Source organism: Chrysemys picta, chromosome 3, assembly GCF_011386835.1.
Source record: "Chrysemys picta bellii isolate R12L10 chromosome 3, ASM1138683v2, whole genome shotgun sequence".
Taxonomy (NCBI): Eukaryota; Metazoa; Chordata; order Testudines; family Emydidae; genus Chrysemys; species Chrysemys picta.
The window spans coordinates 183892619-183914868 of NC_088793.1; the positions used below are offsets into that span (position 1 = coordinate 183892619).

At 41.3% G+C, this 22250-nt stretch overlaps 2 protein-coding genes across 8 annotated transcripts in view; one reads left to right on the top strand and one right to left on the bottom strand.

Annotated features, from left to right (window-relative positions):
- EML6 (EMAP like 6) overlaps positions 1-17248 on the top strand; it is a 403044-nt gene extending 385796 nt beyond the window's left edge. For 2 of the 3 annotated variants that reach the window (XM_065590765.1, XM_065590766.1), the window contains 9 exons: positions 1513-1670; positions 3149-3263; positions 5295-5483; positions 6774-6946; positions 7598-7760; positions 10721-10824; positions 12271-12424; positions 12649-12749; positions 15903-16264. In XM_065590765.1, coding sequence (XP_065446837.1) covers positions 1513-1670; positions 3149-3263; positions 5295-5483; positions 6774-6946; positions 7598-7760; positions 10721-10824; positions 12271-12424; positions 12649-12749; positions 15903-15927 — 1182 coding nt within the window. In that variant the 3' untranslated portion in view covers positions 15928-16264. Of the gene's footprint in view, positions 1-1512; positions 1671-3148; positions 3264-5294; positions 5484-6773; positions 6947-7597; positions 7761-10720; positions 10825-12270; positions 12425-12648; positions 12750-15902 lie in introns of all 3 variants that reach the window. The other variant, XM_005308049.5, reaches the window with a different exon arrangement.
- A 2179-nt stretch (positions 17249-19427) lies between these two features.
- Positions 19428-22250, bottom strand: part of RTN4 (reticulon 4) — an 87023-nt gene continuing 84200 nt past the window's right edge. For 3 of the 5 annotated variants that reach the window (XM_065590767.1, XM_005308046.5, XM_005308048.5), the window contains 2 exons: positions 20860-20918; positions 20245-20426 (listed from right to left, as the gene is read on the bottom strand). In XM_065590767.1, the coding sequence (XP_065446839.1) occupies positions 20384-20426; positions 20860-20918 (102 nt within the window). In that variant the 3' untranslated portion in view covers positions 20245-20383. Of the gene's footprint in view, positions 20427-20859; positions 20919-22250 lie in introns of all 5 variants that reach the window. The other 2 variants (XM_005308047.5, XM_005308042.5) reach the window with 2 other exon arrangements.

Genomic DNA, 22250 nt, shown 5'->3' on the forward strand with positions numbered 1-22250 from the left:
GAGCAGACTACATTGCATGAGACCCTGCTGGCACCAAGCCTGCTCTGGGACTGCACCCTTCAGTGGAAGACAGATCTAGGAAGGACCTGCCAGGACAGACCTTGGTACTGAGAGTGCCATACATTTCATCCATGACCCTAGAAGAGAGCAACTCCTCACAAGGTCCTATAGTCTCCCTGTACTCAAGTACAGAACCCTATCCCCTCAGGTCAGTGGTCAACACCATGGAGAGATCTGCCTGATTCCCCTACAGGATTCAGACACCACCAGCTCTTAGAATGGCCACTACCTAGAGAGCCAACTGTACTAATACAGAAGGCCCCGCTGGCCCTATTTGGGTTACTGGGGTCCACTGTCTCAGTCTTCACCGCACTTGCCAAGAGGAAGAAGTCACTCTCCCCTTCAGCATTGCTGGGCAGACCGCTGCTGCCACAGAATCAGGAAGAACCAAATCGGGGCCAGAGCAACTCCAACACCCCCTATCACCACCTAAGGACCTCTCATCTTCATCTCATGACAAAGTGACACAAGTACCAGTGTCTGATGTCTTTAAATCATTTCAGTGGCAACTTGTGCATGTCAGAGAACCCCCACAAGCTATTTGACATCCTGTTAGCTTCTGGTCAAGCCAGGATTGCCTTCCCTATAAATGAAAGACTGAGGTACCAAGTACCTTCAATGTGATTTGAGGACTTCTACACACACTCCAACTCCAGGGTCCTTAGTTGTGGACAGGAGAAGTCTAAATGGAGCAAGAGTGGCCCCAAAGACAACTCAGCCTATTTGGGAGAAAATTACATTCTTCTGCCTTTCTTCATCTGGCTCACTGCCATGTCTAACTGGCTGAGTATGACTTCTTAAATTGGGACAGGGCAATCAGTTTGAACCCAGTGGAGGCACTGATACCAAAGATCCTGGACTCTATGCTGCTCCTGAAAAAAGGTGGCACTGGCATTCAATTCTCTCCAAGTCCACCTAGCAACAATACTGGCCTATCACACTCTAATACAGAAGCACACAATCTTTTCACATCCAAGAATGGCTACTTACCTGGCAGTAACTATGTTTTTTGAGATGTTGTAGGTGTGGAGTTCACAACCTGCCATCCATCCCCACTTTTTAGAGTCCTCACCTAACATGAGCTTTGAATTGCAAAGCAATTGAAGGAGAGTTGTGTCCACCTCACCCTTTATGCCCTCATGTGAGAACACAAGGAGGCACCAGACAGAGGGTGAATGTGTGGTCCCAGTGGACACTGAAAATTTCAGCACATGCACACCTACAGGGAAATCCACATTGACTACAACATCTTGAAGAACCACAGATACTATAGGGTAAGCAATTGTTCTTTTCCAAAGTATGTGATTTTACTAACATACTATGGTTGTATCACAGCTGACTTTTCTGTGAGAAATACAGTAACAAGAAGAGAGTTTTAATTCAGTTTTCTAAAGAAATGGTAAAAATGTTATTAATGAGTTCTATAGTGAAGACTGTTTCTGTTTGTTATAGAATAACCTTACATTTACTGGTGCCATAAATGGAGATGTCTATGTGTGGAAGGATCACTTTCTGGTTAGACTGGTGGCAAAAGCTCATACAGGTCCAGTGTTTACAATGTACACAACTCTTCGAGATGGACTAATTGTAACTGGAGGGAAGGAAAGACCGTAAGATACACATCTTCCTAAAATAGATTGTTTATGTCTGTGGCAGATTATTAGATCATTATTTATACAAAGCCCTAGATGTGCAAAGTGCTTCATAGATACAGATGCTCCCTGATTTATGCAAGCGTTCCGTTCCGGAACACCTTGTGTAACTCAAATTTTGCATAAGTCGGAAATGTATCTCTGACCATTATGCAACCCCCCCCTCCACCTCCCAAAAACCCCCCTCCTATTTCTAGCTAACTGAACTTTTTTCGTAAATTCGGATTTGCGTACGTCGGGTTTATGTAATTCGGGAGCGTCTATATATAAAAAGCAGAGGTACCTGTCCCACAAAGCTTATAATCTAAATGACACAAAACATAGCAAGGGATGTTAATAAGTAAAATACGGGGGGAGGATGTGGGTCACAACAGTGGAATGGGGAGCAGGAGGAGCAGTAGTATGGCAGCAGAGATAACTTTTGTGCAATCTTCCTTCTGTTTTTGTGGGGTTTCTGACCTCCTGCATAGTAAAGACTGAGAGCAGCATTTTTGTCATAATTGTTAGATTTACTCAAATTCCAGACTCTCTCTTCTGACCATTTCTTTATCTTTCATTTACAAGATATTCTGTTTTCCAGAAGTCAAATATCCTTTTTCAGAGTTGACCACTTTTACAGCCAATGCGATAGTGGTTTGAGATTAATTAACAGAGAGATTGTGGCAAGGCACCTTCTCGGTCTGACCAGCCTCAGCTGTTTTTAGCCTTGATGAGACGGGCTTGGGGTAAAACAGTCCCTCTTGGCTGCACAGGGGCAGTCCGTCCTTCTCTTAGCCAGTGTTTTGGGCTTGTTTTTCTCCCTTCTGGGAGGGAATGCAGCCTCTCCTCCTGGAGAGGCTTGCTTCCTTGCTGCTACTTGCCTACTGGTAGCTTGACTCCTCTCTCTCTTCCCACTTCTTCTCCCCACAGGAGGGGAGAAGTTTAAAAAGGTCTCAGGCAGCCCTTAGTTGGAATCAGCTGATCCTAACTGATCTCATGTAACTCCCACTCAGCTGATCCTAATTGAGCTCTGGTAACCACTTTTTAGCTGAACCTGATTGACCTGTAGTCACCCCTCCCCAGTTGATAGGGAGGAGGGCCTTTTAACCTTCTGGGTCTGTTTTCTCCTCTCCCCTTGCAGCCATTTGTCCTGATTTTATCACAAAACCTATTTGCCATTTACATCATGGTAGTGGTGGTAGTAGTAATAGTAGCAGCACTGCTTTGGAAAATATGCAAAATGATGGCTTGATACACTCATTTTTATTATTTCCTTGCCATAATACAGTAATGCACCTTCTTTAAATACAATACAAGGAGATTATGCATATGTTTTGGTATTTAAACAATAATTTCTAAAAAGTACTACGTTAGCACTGAAATCTGCATATTTGATAAATTCCAGTCAGTGGGAAAGGAGAATTCCATATAATAGTTGACAACTTGCTCTTTTTCAGGACAAAAGAAGGCGGTGCCGTAAAATTGTGGGACCAGGAGATGAAGCGCTGCCGAGCATTTCAGCTTGAGACAGGACAGCTCATTGAGAGTGTGCGCTCGGTTTGTAGAGGAAAAGTAAGTGAGTCAACATGAAAAGTTTTACAATTTACTGCCTATTACTTTCATCATAAGAAGTCCCTATGTTATTCTTGATGTTGTTCTTGTTGCATGGAGGAGCAGGAAGAGAGCAAAGAGATGATAATCACTGAGGCCCCTGAGGCCCCTGTAAGTTTATGTGCAAAAATTTTGCACATGCACCTAGCTCAGTTTGCATGCACTAATCTACCTGATTTGCATGCCCATTTGCACATCCAAATATGGGGTATGAATTCCAAAGGGATGTATGAACATTTTTAGAAGTCTGGCTTAAACTGTGCCTCTATGAGCCAAATTCTGTGCTTAGATCAGTGCATGTGGAACTTCAGAGAGATTCCTTTTAGGATCATAGAATATCAGGGTTGGAAGAGACCTCAAGACCTCGAAGCAGGACCAATCCCCAGACAGATTTTTGCCCCAAATCCCCCCTCCCCCTCAAGGATTGAACTCACAACCCTGGGTTTAGCAGGCCAATGCTCAAACCACTCCTTTGTGGGAGTCATACATGCATTCTGAGGACAGAATTGGCTTTAGACCCTGATTTGGTCCTCAAGCGAAGTCAGTGGAACTACTCATATGCTTATAGTTAAGCACTGCTTTTAAGTACCTTGCTAAATTTAGACCTTGGAAATTTAATATAATATTGATTCATGTGCATCAGCTCTTAAAAACAAATACTTATGTTTTGTATTTGTGTAATACATGGCAGTATTTTTAGATGTAAATGATAGACAAAGAATACTATTTTAAAAGGTGAATTACAACATTTGATTTAAACTGTATAATAAATCAGTAATAGAATACACTAAAATTCTAAACATGTTAATTACAAATAGTTTTCTATTTAATATTAAAAAAGTAAAAAGTTTTGTAACTCAGCCTGAATAGTAGATTTTTGTGCACCAGTAAAATGTAGACATTATGGCCTGACTTTTATGGTAATGAGTAAACAATTGCACATCTACATTTTTAGGCACAAACAGTACATGTCTAACAGCTATTTGCACATACTGATACATAATGATATTGGCTCTATTTAACTTTGCATTATTGGACCCTAGGAATTCAGAATATCCTTAATCTTCTAAACATGTTGTGTTAGTGTACAGTCAGAGGTTCAAATTCAGTGCAATAATAATAACAATATTACTTAGCTCTAAATCATTAATAAGTAGGTCTCACTCTACTTTAATTTACCTCTTCTTACACTTTTCTTCCAACTCCTTGCAGTGTAAGTTAGACCAACTTAGAGTACATTAAGTATAGGTAGAGCAGGTCTAAGAAAATCTAACTGAGCATAAGATGCCCTAATGATCATTTACATTGACTCCTTTGCACATTTCTCACAGTGTAAAGGAGCCCTTAGCATAAATGAGAATCAGGATCAAGCAAGTCTAAATTAGCCAAAAGAGGTCTAAATTACACCACCTTATGTATCATTTCTGAATTTGACCTAAGTGTTATAACCACCCGTTTTCAGTGAATGTCACTACTTGACAGTGGATGAGTATATTTGACTGTGGAGGAGATACAGAGATTCAGTGGTAAAAGAATATAAGATAAAAATAATGAAAGATAAAGAATGTGGAAAACAGTGACATTTTTTCCTAATCTTGTGGATGAATGTTGTGTTCATACCAGTCAAGGACTGATAACATACGCAGGTGCTACAATTTATCGTGAAGCCCGCCACTGCATCTGAATCCTTCCAACATCACTGTTACTCCACTTCTGTGTCTTTCATGAGCAGAGTCTGCCAGTCATGCCAAATTGTATATAAACTCTATAATCTGGACAAAAAAAACCCCTAGGGACCTAAACAAGGATTTGAAAAGTGGCCTCTGGAAATGAAAGACTAGTTCACTTAATATATTGTTTCAAGATGCTGAATGAAGCATAAATCAAGGCTAGTTATAATAAATTCTCTGTTACACATCTTATATTTTAATGTGTTGATATTATGTGCATTATTTTGATAATCTGGTTCTCACCATATTTTGACTACAACAGGGCAAAATTTTAGTGGGAACCAAAGATGGGGAAATACTTGAAGTAGGAGAAAAAAATGCTGCTTCAAACCTGCTGATTGACAATCACATGGAAGGAGAGATTTGGGGTTTAGCAGCTCACCCCACGAAAGACATATTTATCACTGCAAGTAATGATGGAACAGCAAGAATATGGGACCTCTGTGACAAAGTGAGTACCATTTAAACTAAGAAGCATGTCATCAGTAGCACTATCATTACATAATCAAGATTTTTCCAACTGTAAGCTATGTGTTGCCCTCTGTTCATGTATGCAACTCTCTTTGAAGCATACACATATACAGGGCACGTTTGTCCCTATATTTCCATGTTGTTCCCATATTAATCTGTAGTGTGAAAAGGTGAGTCTTTGGTGATATGGTTCATTGCTGTTTCTAAAAGAAATCCATCTGCATTTTGCTGAGATGTACAGCTATTTGAAACCTCCCAGGCTTAAGAAGTGCTTTCTGTCACGTATGGACTGTGAAATGTATTTAAAAACAACATTTAGAAGATATAGAATGGCTTGGGTCAATGTTCTAATTGAATGCAAACAGCTAGGGTGCACAGGGCCAGCAGTGGGGAAAGTACACACTGTGCCGTCAAAAATTGTGTAGAAAGTGCTCCAAAACTCCCTGTCTGCAAACATAATACCTCCTTCCACCACCACTTAAGTTCTGTAGCTCCACTGGCCCCCAGAGCTGTATCTTAGTCTTAAATTTGCATTAATTATCTGGTTGGACCTGGGTTATATCTACACTACAGACTTCTGCCAGCATAGTTATGTCTGTCAGGTATGTAAAGAGATGTGATCCCTGAACAACATAGCTGTGCTGGCAGAAGTCCCTGGGGTAGATTCAGTTATACCAGCAAAGCTCACACTTTTACCATTATAGCTTGTTTTGCTTGGGTATGTATGTGGAATAAGATAATAAAAGCACCCCTTTACTGGAATAATTTGCATCCAAACTACCTGACAGTGGCTCAAAAATAATATGGACCATTTTTTAATATCAACTACATTTAATATAAACACAGTAAGGTAAGTGAAAAAGTAGGAACATTGATGGCATTAACTGGTTTAACAAATCAAAAGAACTTCAGATTTAATAGTTAAATAAATTATTCAAATCAACGTTAAACCCATATAGAAACTGATTTTACAGCCTTTTTTGCTGGGCTACCTCCTTGTAATGAGTTCAGTGCAAGATGACTGGAAGCACTGAAATGTCCATTTTAATCAAAGCCTTACTTTCAAATTTATTTTACAATGTATATCTGGTGAGAAGTGACTTACGATGCGAAATTTCACACTGTCATTTTGAGGAAACTACACAATTTTCTTTTAAGTAAGTGTATTTTTGTTCTCTTATAGATAGCTTTGCTTAAAAGAGACTTATTTCTTGATAGTTTTCTATAAAGAGAAAAAACTAGTAAGAAATCATTGTTTTTGTTATTACAGAAATTGCTGAATAAAGTGAATTTAGGCCATGCTGCAAGATGTGCTGCATATAGTCCTGATGGTGAGATGGTAGCTATTGGAATGAAGAATGGAGAATTTGTCATCTTGCTTGTAAACAGTCTTAAAGTTTGGGGCAAAAAACGAGACCGGAAATCAGCTATTCAGGATATCAGGTACATCAGAAATTCAGTTGAAATAGGACAATGTGGCCCTAAACCTGCAGTCCTTATTAGGGTCATTTCCTGATTGAACTAGGATGGATTCTCTTTAACTGGAGTCTTTAAATCAAGATTAGAGGACTTCAGTAACTCAGACAAAGGTTATGGGCCTACTATAGGAATGGGTGGGTGAAGTTCTGTGGCCAGTGCTGTACAGAAGGTCAGACTAGGTGATCATGATGGCCCTTTCAGGCCTTAAAGTCTAGGAGTCTAATCTCCACCTGAATACAGCTAGTAGTCTTTGCATATTAGACTTTTAATAAGAGGAGTTACGGTACAATATCACCACATAGCACTGGGAAATCCCGTATCTCAGCCTCAAAGGGTAAATGGTACTTTACCCATATTGTTAGGCACTTCATAATAATGAAATATTAACAATTCTTAACTACATATGCTTCAAGCATCAGTGTTTCTTTCTGATTCAACTGTTTCAACATTAGTGGTGAGGTTTGGTCTGGAACAGAACTTGTTATTGTTTGTCAGTCTTTTCTTAGAAAAGATTGAACTTTTATACCTTAAGAACAGTGGATCAAAGCAAACAAAAATCTTAACAAATGCACCAATACAGCAAATTATATCCCTGCTTCATGATTTGTTGTCTAGAATCAGCCCCGATAACAGATTTTTGGCTGTTGGCTCACACGAACATACGGTCGATTTTTATGACCTCACCCAAGGCACAACCTTAAACCGGATAGGCTACTGCAAAGATATTCCAAGTTTTATTATTCAGATGGATTTTTCAGCAGACAGCAGATATATTCAGGTATGTTTTAGGTGGGTGTGCAGTTGTTTAGAGTTCCTCTCATTAATTGATCATCAAACACTTAAAGGAACAAAATTAAGCATATAAAAAGCCTTCCAAAAGTCTGGCCTGTAAAGCATAAGACTAAAGGGGGGGGATAGCTCAGTGATTTGAGCATTGGCCTGCTAAACCCAGGCTTATGAGTTCAATCCTTGAGGGGGTTAATTAGGGAATGGGGGTAAAAATCTGTCTGGGGATTGGTCCTGCTTTGAGCAGGGGGTTGGACTAGATGACCTCCTGAGGTCCCTTCCAACCCTGATATTCTATGATCTAAAGAGCTCTGTTCATCCACAAACATCCCGTAAATCTATCCATTGTCCCAAGAAACAAGTACAAGCCTTGCTATGAAATGGTCTATGAGTTAGAAGAGCATTTTGGGGTACTGGCATGTATGCAAGTGAGTATAACCAGCATCCCAATTGTCAGCAAAATTCCTGTATTCAAAACTGCAATAACAAATAGCTGTTGGGTTGGAATTAAGGATTAATGAATCTAGGGATTTGTAACTACATTTATATATTACCCTATTAGGACTTATCAGTATGGTAGAATTACCTGGCCTCATGAAGGTAAAAGCTGGGTCTAGAGTACAGGCGCCCACAGTAATGGTAGAACAGTAAAAATGGGTACATTTGTGACGGGTTGGACCCCCTGGGATGTCACCAGGTGTGCTGGGATGCCAGAGTCAGACTGTTCTGTCAGCCTGGGTCCCCCCCTTTACCTGGCCTTGCTGGGTTAGGGTCCCCAGCCTTTTCCAGCCAAGCACACAGGCAGGGCCACACCCACCTGCACAAAGAGATAGAGATCTGCTCTGGGAATGCTCAGCTTAAGGGGCTTGCCACAGCACCCAGCTGTTCACCCCCACTTGGAGTACAAACCCAACATTATATGAAATTCACCTCTTCCCTTAATGTGGAGGAGGGTGTACACAATTTCTTGCTCCTTTCCCCCAGTTAGAAATCACATAAACTGGGTTATATTATAAACCAGAAATAAATGTATTAACTATAACAGGTGTATTTGAAATAGTTAAGGAGGTAGCTGACAGAACAAGGCAGATTACTAAGAAAATAAAACAGAGCATGCAAACTAAGCTTAATACACTAAAGAAACTGGTTACATGTAAGTTCTAAATGTGGTTCTAATAATCTTCTTCACAGGCCAGACGCCCTTCCAGCCTGGGTTCAGTTCTTTTCCCCAGTTCATTCTTAGTTGTTTCCAGCAGTCATCTTGGGTGGGGAAGCAGGAGAGCTCTCACAACCAGGATTACCTCACTCCCCACCCTTAAATAGGATTTGCATAAGGCGGGAGTCCTTTGTTTCCTAGTTTGGCCCCCCTTCTCTTACAGTGGAAAGTTACAAGAAGTCCCAGGTAATGTTTTAGTATCAGGTAACAAGACCACCTGACTCTGTAGGGCTCCTGTAGCCATTCTTCACAGGCTGACCCACATATTCACAGGAACACAAAACTCTTTTACATTCCATTGTCTCTTGCTGATGGGCCATCAGCACTATCGGGCTTTTTCATTGTTGTACCTGAAGTGTTAGCGGCAGAGGGTGGGGGAAGGACAGTAGTTGTGTACCCCCTCCTCCACATTGAGGGAAGAGGCGCATTTCATAATATATCTTTGGGTCTGTACTCCAAGGGAGATGGACATCTGAGTGCTGGAGCAAGTCCCTTAAGCTGAGTCTTCCCAGAGCTGATCTGCAGCTGGGTGTGACCCTGCCTGTGTGTGTGTTAGAGGATGTTTTAAGAACCTGGCTCAGCAAGACAGGTTAAAGAGGGCCCAGGCTGGCAAAACAGGTAGACTCAGGGGTATCTCAGCACACCAGGTGACATCCCGGGGGGAGAGGGGGTGTCCAACCTGTCACAACATTCTTTCACTATTGTGTTCTGCAAAGTCCACAGAAAAAGGCTGGTCTCACACACACAAGTACTCTGTTCCCTTAGGGCTCAAATATGCCTTTAGAGCGCTGTTCATCATCAAAGATGTTGAGCTACAGGGAGCTGCATGAAGTATTGTGCACGACACCTTTTGAAGCTCCCAAGTGTGTGTGGGTAGCATACCTGTTGCTATTCCTTTTAAGGGGGAGGTACAGCATGTGCTCTTCTCCACAGCTGGGCAGTTATGCTATCCACAGTAAAGGGAGTGGGGGCAGATCCTTGTCTTTCACAAATGTCATTGCCCCTTTGGGATCACAAAAGAGTAGTAGTCTGCAAGGGTGGCTAGTTCTTGCAAGGGGATTCAGGGAGTAGGGATTTTGTTTTACCTTGCACCTGCTTCAAGGGGCCAGCAATGTTTTGACCTATAATTTTTGCTATGGAAGCTGAGAGCATAAAGGCTTCTCTTTACTCTCAGATACTGTATGAAAAATCTCTAAGACTGAGCATAGTGCAATGTATATCATCACATAGCAAGAGGATCTGCTGGCAACAAAAATGCAAAAGTTCTCTATTAGCTAGAAGCAAAGTTAGTTTCACACTTTTAATACCACACTAGATAATTATACAGTATCTCACATATTTTTGTCCAAGTCAACAGTACTAAAGTACATGAACCCAAATGGTTCACAGTTTCCTTCCAAGATGTCAGATGCTGCCAACTTTGACAGGAAGATGTGAGATAGTACAGGTAATAATCTGATTGAGAGATTATTCATCAGCAATGGATTATTAGTATGAGCTGCTCATTCAACAGCCAAATCGTTAGTTCATACTGTAAATTTGTTGTGATTAGTTTATATTGTATATAACTCAATTACAAAAGCCCAAGGAAAGCCATAAACTTAGAGATATAGGTAAATTACTATATTGTCCCTCTGGAAACCATTACTGTTAAGAAATAAACTTTTAATTTTGAAACATTGAAATAACATCAAAATACATTTATGGAAAAGTTAATATACTCTTTCTACATTCAGGTATCAACCGGTGCCTATAAACGTCAGGTTCATGAGGTGCCATTGGGAAAGCAAGTGGTAGATGCCACACTAATAGAAAAGATCACATGGGCCACATGGACAAGGTGATGAAATGTCTAAAAACCAAAGAACTTGTTTTTACAAGCAACTGATTGTGCATGAATCTGTACTACAGAAATAGGATAAGTGTTATGAACTGTTATGAAAGTGCAGCTAGTGCTGGGATTCACAGAGTTTTGGGCTCTTTTAGATTTGCAAAACTGTTATATGAAGAACGCTAGCTCTTTTGCTTTTCTGAGGCCCTGTCTGCACTGTACTTTTAGAATGAATTTATAACTAGTTGGTGTCACAGTTGCCTCTGTAGATGGTTTGTACCCACACACACAATGTGGTTGGTACTCAGGATTATCCCCTACCCACATCTGTGTAATCACTCTTGGCCAGTCCCCTTTACTCCCAGCCACCTGAGCTGCCTGATATGCCAGAATGCACTTTGTGTGCAGCCCTCCAGGCACTCTGTCCCTTGCTGAGGCACTCTGCGGTCACTTCTCACATTTTGCCATTTTGCACCAATACATACACAGTTAGGCGGCATGATAGATGTGGCTAGAAAGAAAGCAGGGCTGACATGATCATGTTATGAAAAAGTTGTTGCATGGCCGCTACTTAAATGTGGTTATTATAACTGAGTTACATAGGACCATCACAACCTGATTAAAAAAACATGGCTGTACGCGTAGTGTAGACAGAGCTGTAATGAACAGCGCAGCCTATTTACTCTCTATGGCTTTTTAATTACAGTGTAGTTTAAAACTAATGAACTATACTAATGCCACTGGTACAGGCATTAATCAGAAGATCTGCCAGTATCCAGTGAGATGACAATACACACAAGCTTAGCTCTTAGGGAACAAGGGTAGGATTGAATAACACATTCGCTCTTACTGCCTTGTTATCAAGCAAACACAAGACTGCAATGCAATTACAATGGCCTCTTCTGTCAGCGAGTGTAGGAGAGGGTGCCGATACATTTGACAGCTGATATGTAGGCAAACATTCTAAGTGAGGGAATAACAGTTATTTTAAGAAACACTCTAGATACAAACAATAATCCCCTCACTTGAGTAGTTAGGGCCCAGGAAAGGAGTATTACTAGGAGGCATCACTGCTATAAAATTTCAATGTGAGTGGGAGCATACATGTGGGGGAAAGGAAGAGTCTCACTGAGACAGGATGTATTTATATCTCACATGAGGGGGGATATATGGGGACTAGTGCCTCATGAGGGGTGTACATCTTGATGGGACTTGTGTTGTGGTCTAGGGCATGAGGGAAAATGAGCACATGGGGTGCTCTCTCCATACCATGAAGATGCATTTGGGTGCAATAATGTAAAAGGACAAGGTGAATCCCTAGGGAGAGCAGTTTACTAATAGTCACCCACCATTGTCCTGCTGTAAAGCCAACCATTATGCCCATAACACTGGTCCAGAAGAGCTAGTGGCCCATGCTTTTTCATAACTATCTTCTTTTTTTATATTTTGGAGCAGCATTCTTGGAGATGAAGTCATTGGGATTTGGCCAAGAAACGCTGATAAAGCAGATGTGAACTGTGCGTGTGTGACCCATGCTGGTTTAAATATAGTGACAGGAGATGATTTTGGTCTAGTGAAACTTTTTGACTTTCCATGCACAGAAAAATTTGTAAGTGTACATTTTAGCTTTTATTTTACTCTAAAATGCTTGGTTTTGTGTTTAACCAGTTTTACAATGCCCTGAAGACAAAGAAGTACCAATAGGTTAGAAGTGTATTACACTAAATGAAATGTGTATTTTCATATACTTGCAAAAGAATATAGGGTTTGTTTGTTTTTAATGGCTGTAATAGTTTATTTATTGTCTGCAATACTCTGTCTTCTTTCTAATAGGCCAAACACAAGCGTTATTTTGGTCATTCTGCTCATGTTACCAGCATACGCTTTTCTCATGATGACAAGTATGTTATCAGTACAGGAGGAGATGACTGCAGGTAACTCCTTATTTTACTAAGCAAGAATTTTATAAACAGGTATGGTCCACCCCCCATTGCAACACTGTGTTTGCATCTTCTCAGAGCATGCTGCCACACGGCATCTGAGATCCATTTATGTAGCAACATAAAGACTAGGCTAAAACACTCTCAGTACTTGGCTATCAAGGCTGGACTGTTGATGAGGATGTCATGCTCAATAAACACAGGTCAGAAAATTTAACACATTTTAAAGAAAAATAATATGAATGACAACCTCAAAGATCACAAACCAGGATAAAACGTTATAAGGAATATCAACCCTCATGCTTTGGATTTAAACTAACCATGAAGGGGTAGAGTCCCAAAGGCATCACTGTCATTCACAAAACCCCTGCTCAGCTGCCCCTTACCCTAGAGCAGTGGGCCCCAAACTGTGGGGCACACCCGCCCTAGAGGAGTGCAGAGGAACATTCGGGAAGGACAAAGCAAGGCCTGGCCAGCCCCCACAGGGGGCCCAGGAGGGAGCACCACCCAGTCCCACTCCGCCCCCAGCTCTGCCGGAGTCCCGGCTGCAGCCCCGGCTCCCAGCTGTAGCACCACTCCCTGCCCCAGCCTTGGCCCCGAAACATGGCCCAGCCACGGCTTCCACTCTCAGCCCTGACCCTAGCCTCAGCCCCGGGCCGTGGCTCCACTCTCGGCCTCTGCTTTGGCCCCTGACTATGGCCCAGCCATGGCTTCTGCTCCCAGTCCCACCCCCAGCTCCATTCCCAGCTGTGGCTCCAGTCCCGGCCCCACACCTGCTCCAAGCTGCAACCCCCCCCAGCCTTGGCCCTCCTGCCCCTGTCTGCCTGGGAGCTGCAACCATGAAAATCTTGGGGACCACTGCCCTAGAGGCACCTAAAGTCCCTAGGTGCCTACATCTCTGATGGAAAAGACCCCAAAATTCAGCAGCTAAGTCCAGACACCACCCATAAACTTGGTACCTAAACCCCAGCAGGAGTCACACTTAGGACACATTCTAAGCCCCCATAAGATGGCAAGGAGGCACTCTCCCTTATAACCTTTAGTCCATGGTTAGAGCACTCATGCGGGGTGTGGGTAGGGTGACCAGATGTCCCAATTTTATAGGGACAGTTCCAAGATTTGGGGCTTTGTCTTATGTAGGTACCTATTACCCCCCCTCCCCGGTCCCGATTTTTCACCCTTGCTGTCTGGTCACCCTAGGTGTGGGAGACCAAGGTTCAATTCTCCCTTCTGCCTGAGGGGAAGAAGGAAATTGAATTTAGGTTTCTCATCTGCAGGGAGTGCCCTACTCTAGACTATAGAGCCACTCAACTCTCCTGCTGGCCCAATGCCTATATAATTATTCATTTAATAATTTATCCAAAGTGGAACAGCTCCAACAGGAGAAATTGAGAGTGACCCACCCCAGCATATCCTATAGCTCCGGGGTTAAGGCATACTCCTGAGAGGTGGGAGACCCAAAATCCTTCTCCACGTTAGCTGGAGAAGAACTCTCCCAAATCACACTGTCCTAGCCTCTGGCTTAAAGTGTATAAGGGGGTGGGGGCATAATGCAGCAGCAGCAGCATTTCTTCCAAAACAAACAGCTCCAGTACCTAACTCCAGGAGAGGGGGCCCAGCTGTGAATCCTGAGCAGAATCTCCCAAAGGGTCTCCCTTCAGCCCAATACAATGCTAGGATGCACTCAGGAACTTTTAGAGCAAGCCAGCAGGTTCCACAGGGCCAGTTAGTGTGTGACCCACTGGTCAGCCGTAGTATTTACACCTGGCTTGTGTACACTAATGCACTATGTAGACAAGCCCTTAGGCTTAGGTTACACCCTTCTCATTAGCTTTGGTGTCTTCCCACTCATCTTGTTGGCTTTTTGGATCCCATTCTCAGCTGCCTAACCCACCTCAATCATTGTATAGGACGTTGAGCACTCAGGTGGGAGACGGGTTGAAGTCTCTGCTCTGAATCAGGCAGAGGACAGATTGGAGGCTATATAGCCCAGAGGCAGGAAAGCGCTGGTCTGTGAGTGGGGTTCCTATTCAGTATAATACATATGATTATTATTAATAATAATCCTCAAAAAACAGGTAAGCAGAAATGCAAGAAACAAACTCCAAGTATGGCTAAATGGCAAATTGCAAGAACTTAGTTGAGCCACACAGAGATCCAGAAAATAGAAATGCAGCTCAAACAGAAAAGTAAGCAATGCCAGTGAAATGTAAGGTGTAACTAGAGTGGTTTGATGGACGAGCAACTAACCATACCCATAACACAATGAAGTTCATGTAGATGAGAAGCAGGAAGGCTGCAAGAGAAAGTTGCTATTGACCTAGCACAGGCAAAAGGAGTAAGTAAAAGGCCACTGTGAGACAGCTGAAGTATTGCTTTGAATCAGTTGTCCTAGACCATGGTAGTGAGATACCTACATTTTTTACGTACGAAAGATGAGGCACTGTTTGAAATGTCAAAAATGAAAGTGTTGGCAGAAACTGATTTCCATAGATATGACAACCCTAACTGATTGGCAATTAGGCAAATCTTTCCTATCAGTTGTTCACAGATGCTTAGTCACCATATCCTGAACCAACCTCATTCAGAGGAAAATTTCACAGACAGGACAATTGATCTGATTCACGTAGGAATTGCTATTGGTTCTATGGAAATATGCATATTTCCATGATTCACAAAACCAAATACTGGTTCAAGTGTAACTGTTGAGCAGTTTACCATGTGTTACTGAGTAACCATCAACATGCCAGTGACTTTGTCCAAAGGCACACAATGAGTTGGGGTACAGCCAAGATTAAAATTCAGTCATTGTACCCGCCCAACTTCTCTCTGAAGCAAGCTGGATAATTTGTGAGCAAACGCTGAAAGTAAAAAAAAAAAAAAAACCCACATACTAGGTGTTTACAGTTGTTTTATGAATAAGGGAGTAGTGTTGTTCTTTGAAAAGTGACTGCGCAAAAATGTATCATAGGGCTCCTTGGTCATTTTCTCTTATTGACATCCATACTACACCTGCTCAGTTTGGGAGTAAAAGGATAGGGTTTTTTTCCACAAGTGCTGAAGCTGCAAACACAACCTGCAATCTGTACAGTATTATTCTAGTGCTAATTGTTAAAGATAACTTTACCACCAATTAACTTTTTTTAGTGTATTTGTGTGGAGATGTCTTTGAAAGAGGAATTCCCTTGCTTCTGGTGCTGCAACTACCATGTGACTGCAGAGGAGTGAAGAGTCACGCCAGTCCACAATGCTTTGGCTGCTCTAATTTCATAACAAAAATGCTGCATGGATTACACACTTTCGGAATCTGAGTGTGGTAATATTGAGTGCTACTACGATCTTGTATTTGAAAGACTGTGATGCCCTGGTGATGGAAGCTGAAGTTTTAAAGGTTGTTCCTAGGCCTCAGCAATGAACAGTTCAATCATTAAACTGCTTTTGCTAAATATTTTTTAATTATTCCAAGCAGCTACAACTGAAGCCTATCAAAAAAAACAAAAACAAAAAAACACCCCACCTTTGAGAGTCAGTAATCCTAAAATGTAACACAGAATTTAATTTGTGAATCTGTAAAATCATTTCTTTACACCTTCCTTCAGGAATGTTCCCATTTTAACACAACTTTAAAACTCCTGTTTGGAATTTTATGCATTGTGAGTAAGGCTTTGTATTTTTTTTTAAATGACCACAGGGGGTTTCACATTCACGTTCAATAACCAAATGAACCAAGTAACACATTTTTAAAGTTCACTATTTTTTAAAAGAACACATTTAATTTACAAAGTTTTCTATCCATGAAGTGCCTTTGAAAGAGTTTGCCAATAGGCCTCCCACCACGGTCAGCATTCTTCATATGGTGCTATAAACTTCCATCATGAGGAGGGCTTAACACAAACACTTTTTCCAGATCTGACATGGTCACCCATTTTTTGCTGGTACTATTCTTAATACTGTCACAACTGAATTCCAAAATGTTTCCTTCAGAAAGAACATACATACTGTTATACAAGCAATTATCTGAACCTCCTGTTTGTCAGTGACATGAACAATCTATTAATGGGCGGAATGTATCTGGCTCAAGAAGGTAGCAGGTCAAGGCCAGGATTTAAACTCAACTCAACTCTGAGGGATGATATGGGTACAAAGGACTTTTTTCAGGGAGGGGGGAAAAGAAAATAATTAAAAACTACTGTTATCTTCTTGTGTTCCTCCCTCTCTTTGGGTCTGTGCTTTATAGTTGACTACTTATACAGTAAAAGTTTAGTAAATTGCTTTGGACTCTTCCAAGAAGCACCATTTCCCATCTTTTACTCAGGAAGAGCTTCTCGGAGATGTGCTAATTGTACATAATGAATGACAGTTAAAGCAGTAAGAAGAGATTAGGTTAGTCTGGTAACCATTAATATGCTGTTTAGAAACATGTATGTGACATTAACAAAAATAAATAGAACTGAATGAAAATTCAAATGGAACGTTTGTCAGAAAATGCCATTTTTTCAAAACCAAATCTTTCGACAGAAATTGTCTATTTCAGTGAAATTTAGTTTTAAAAAAGTCTAAACTACCACACAGTGGAAATGCTCCATTTTGAGTTTTCATTCCAAAACAAAACAACTTTTCATTTTGGTATATATTTCATATTATAAACAAATGTAAAAAGTGAAATGTTTGATTGACCCAAGCCTGTGTGTGTGTGTTTAAGTCAGGGGTCGGCAACCCAAGGCACGCATGCCAAACACGGCACGCAAGCTGATTTTGAGTGGCACGCTGCCTGCCCGGTGAGAGGAGGAGGAGGGGCAGGAAAGCACCACGCTGGGGGGAGAAGCGGGGAAGGGGGGAAGCTTGGCTGCCGCAGGACCAAGCTTCTGCCCCTGCAGGAGAGAGCGGTGGGGGGTCCCGGCCCCCAGCCCCACTTAGCCCCCACGCCCACCGCTCTCCCCTGCGGGGGCAGGAGACAGAAGCTTGGTCCTGCGGCAGCCAAGCTTCCCCCCTCCCTCGCTTCTTCCCCCAGCGTGGTACTTTCCTGCCCCTCCTCCTCCTCCCTCTCCCTGCACTGATCAGCTGATGGCTCTTGCGAGGGGGAGAGGGAGGGGGAGCGGAGCAGAGCCAAGCGGCAGCGTTCTCGCTGCTCTGTAGAGCAGGCAGAGAAGAGGTAGGGAGGGGCCTTGGGGAAGGGGGTGGAACAGGGCATAACCCTTCCAGCCCCCTGGCATGAGCCGCTCAGGGCAGGGGGCTGGGAGCACCCCCACGAGCCGAGTACCCCAGCCTTCTGCCCTGCACCTCCACACACACCCCAGCCTTCTACCCTGCACCCCCACACGCACCCAGCCCTCTGCCCTGACCCCTGAACCTCCCCACACACCCAGCCCTCTGCCCTGCACCCCCCACCCTTCTGCCCTACACCCCCACACACCCCAGCCCTCTGCCCTGACCCCTGAACCACCCCACTGCCCTGACCCCTGAACCGCCCCCCAGGTCTGGGGTCCCGGCTGCCGGCCCCTTGCCAGCCGGCATCCCGGCACAGGCCCCGCTCAGCCTGCTGCCGGCCTAGGTGAACAGAACCCCAGGCTGGAAGCGGGCTGTGCAGGCTGGCGGCGTAAGATCAGCATTTTAATTTAATTTTAAATGAAGCTTCTTAAACATTTTGAAAAACTTGTTTACTTTACATACAATAGTTTAGTTATATAATATAGACTTAGAGAGAGAGACCTTCTAAAAAACGTTAAAATGTATTACCAGCATGCAAAACCTTAAATTAAAGTGAATAAATGAAGACTCAGCACACCACTTCTGAAAGGTTGCCTACCCCTGGTTTAAGTAAATGTGGGTTACAGGAAATCTTGTTTTTGTTCCAAAGCAACACAAAATTTCCTGAAAAATGGAAATTCTGGTTCCTGCACTTCTCTAATAAGAAGGTAGCTATTGGCTATAAGATATCATAGAAAAGAGAGAAGGCAAGCATTATCAAAATGTAATGAATATATATTTAACACAAAAGTGCTTGAGGAAGCTTAGTGAATTTTTTTTTTAAATAAATGGAACTATTGCCTTACAATACTCTGCAAAAGATCAGTTTGTCAGACACACAATAGGAGACCCTATGTAGTCTTAATTTTTTTTTTTTTTTTTAAGAAATCTTTTCTGTATTATGATAATGTAACCATGTTGGATGAGCATTTTCTTTGCCTATGTTGTAATGTTGGCCTTTCACGTTGATTGTATTCTGAATAAAAATAATTGTGTGATGGAATGAATTGCTAAATGGTGATTTGTGAAAAATATTTAAGAGCAATAGTATCTATCAGGAAAACATTTAAATAAATATGATTTGTATATGTTTATGTGGTTTGGTTTTATATATAATATGCTCAGAAGTAATGCTGTATTATTATATTGTATTTGAAAATATTAATGCATGGATTTATTTTTCAATGGCCAAATAATTATTTGAAAACCCTCGTGTCAAATAAATTTGGTTATCTATTTTCATTGATCTTATTTTTACAGTCAAGTTAGTAGAATCAACAAGTTATCCAGAAATATTGCTGGACTAACTTCGTATCCCTCTCAATTTTCCAAAGTGCTGAACTACATAAGACAGATGCTCGACTGACTTGTGTAATAAATATATATATTATAATCTGGTAGTCTCTTCAAGACAAAACACCAAAATTCTTTAAGTCTATAAGCTTTATTGATACTTGGGTTTTTTGTTTTTACATTTCACAATGCATTCCACAGACTTAGTTCAATACAGCTTAGTTCAAAACCACAAGTGTATACATTTTCATTTGTAATTTCTTGCATAACAATGCTTGACATTTTCAAACATTTGAGGAATTAGATATTTGCTCCACAGATTATGTTTGTGCAACACAGTGTATGCTTTAAGTTTTATGTGTGTGCAAATTCATTTGTTTTTTTAAATAGATGGTAGTGTTTCTAGAAATATTTTATTTTTCAAGATTGTGCGCTATGGCTAGTCCTAAAATCAGTCCATTTTCTGAAATATCAAGCACTGTGGAGCAGCTTAAAGTTCTAAGCTTTGTGAAATTATATATATATATATATATATATATATATATATATAATATATATATATATAATATATATATATATATATATATATAAAATTGATAAAACAATAAAATCACAATACAGCTACACTCATACCAAAAAGATAAAGTTTTTCAAACTTGCTTAATGGTATATTCTTCTAACAGCTCATTTTAGAAAATCTGCCTCAATATACCCAGACCATACACAGTGCACAAAATGAGAAATGTTATCCTCTGCTCTACCTTTTCTTGAATGCAGCAAAATTACCTCTGATGAAGCACAATGTACAGCTTTCTTAAATCTTTTGCATTAGCTGGTGCTGCACACAGGAAAAACAAAGATGATTAGTTTTAAATCCATACATAGCAGCTTACAATACTTAAGATGATGAAACACATGCCAGTCAAAACAGGTATTTTTCCTCAAACACTGTGCTGCTAAAATATAAAGATCTGTGAAATTGCACTGCAATGTCAAGGTTTTGCTATTCCCTGACCCTCCCCATGTAATTCAAATGAATATTTGCCCCCTGAAAGATGAACTCCTATTGAGAAGTTGCTTCAGGCTTTTTACTCAGTTTTGCGTTTCAATCCAGGTATTTTAGCTTGGATCCTAAAAAAGAGTGAGAGAAAATTAAAAAGATATTTAAATTTGGAAATAAAGCAGTATTTATAGCATAAATGTAGCCTTGAAAATGTCAATGTTTACAGATAATTATCATAGATATATTAATTTGCCACACTAAGAAAATTGGCAATAAAGTTGCTAAATCTCTCTTCACTCAGCCCTGTTCCGCTGAGGACCTAAAGTCCTCTGCACATAAATCTACTTATCTGGACTCCTATTAGAATGATTCAAACATTTTCCATCAAATATTTTTAACTGCACTGCAAGGAATCAGTTGATTCTGCAAGTCTCCCACAGTTTTTAAGTAAGTTTTTTCTTCTTGATGACTATACATAGCTTCCTTAACATACCCAAGATGTTGTATGTACATCAAAAAGGCTATATACAAGCTAGTTTAAAACAGCCAACATAAACTCACTTAGTCACTGCATCTCTGGCAGTCTTGTTCACAAGTCCCAAATAATGGTCAATTTGAGCCTGAAATTTAAGAGAGAAAACAGAAAAGTTAGCTGTTTAGCTTTACTGCTGCTAAAGGCTGCTTTACTACTTGCAAGTCATCATTGTTCCTTGTCTAATTAGTTTATGCTTCATTAACTGCCCTGAAATATTCTAAGACAAGCAAAGAGCCCATTTTTTGTTTATTCTGGGGTTTCATATAATTTTTTGCAAATCACAGGCATAAAACTATTCTGCTCACATCTCTACCAGCCAGTAAATAAAACAGCCCAGCTTCTAGTATAAACAGTGCTGTATGGTGAAGGAAGAGACTTTCCTAGAATAATAGCAGATGGACAGATACTGAGAATCACTGCGAAAAGGAAGCTGAATCAATACATCCACCTGCAGGAAAATCTCACTAGTCTTTGCCCCTCCCAGTCACAGGCAACATAAAGTGACAGGATGGTGAAACCCTCGTTCTGAACATGGAAAGGCCTGCTACTGTAGGTTCCTGGATTCTAACCAGCTCATGCAGTAAGTCACCATCACTATTTGCTTTTTGAAATGCATGTGATGCAGCAGAGATTAATACATATGTACACTTGCAAACCACGATCAGTATATTCTAGCGTTTCATGTGTTTCTTCCATATAAGTAGTCTAGTTCTTAGCAGCTCAAACCGCCCTTTTCTTCAGACTGCTCCCACACAGAGTGCACAGCCAAGACCCTTGTATGCACAAAAACAAATGTACTGTTCACGCTTCTGGTTTGCTTTATTTTGAGGAACTATTTATATTGACAGCTCCAAAACAGGTGGTAATTTATATACCTCTACCCCGATATAATGCTGTCCTTGGGAGCCAAAAAATCTTACCATGTTATAGGTGAAACCGCGTTTTATCAAACTTGCTTTGATCCGCCAGAGTGCGCAGCGCCCCCCCTCCATTCCCCGGAGCACTGCTTTACCACGTTATAGCCGAATTCGTGTTATATCGGGTCGCGTTATATCGGGGTAGAGGTATACGTTAAGAGTCACAACCATTCTTGGGCTCTTCCTGACAGTGCAGTATTGGGTCTCTGTATATGTATACTGTTAGAAGCACAATGCTTTGAACAAGTGAGATATCGCAGTTCCCTTCTGCTATTCTCCACATACACCTGGACAGTTACCAGAGATGCCATGGCAGTTTGAAGGGGCTGATCAACTGAATGCTGGCTGGCACATTGGAGTTTAACAGGTTCCAAACAGTCAAGTCTGCACATGGGCCAATTATGTGATCTGCCTTTACTCCTAGTCACTATGCCACAAGGATGTTACAAAAAGTAGTTTATTACCACTGAAACAGAACAGCCAAGCTGGACTGCAGAAGG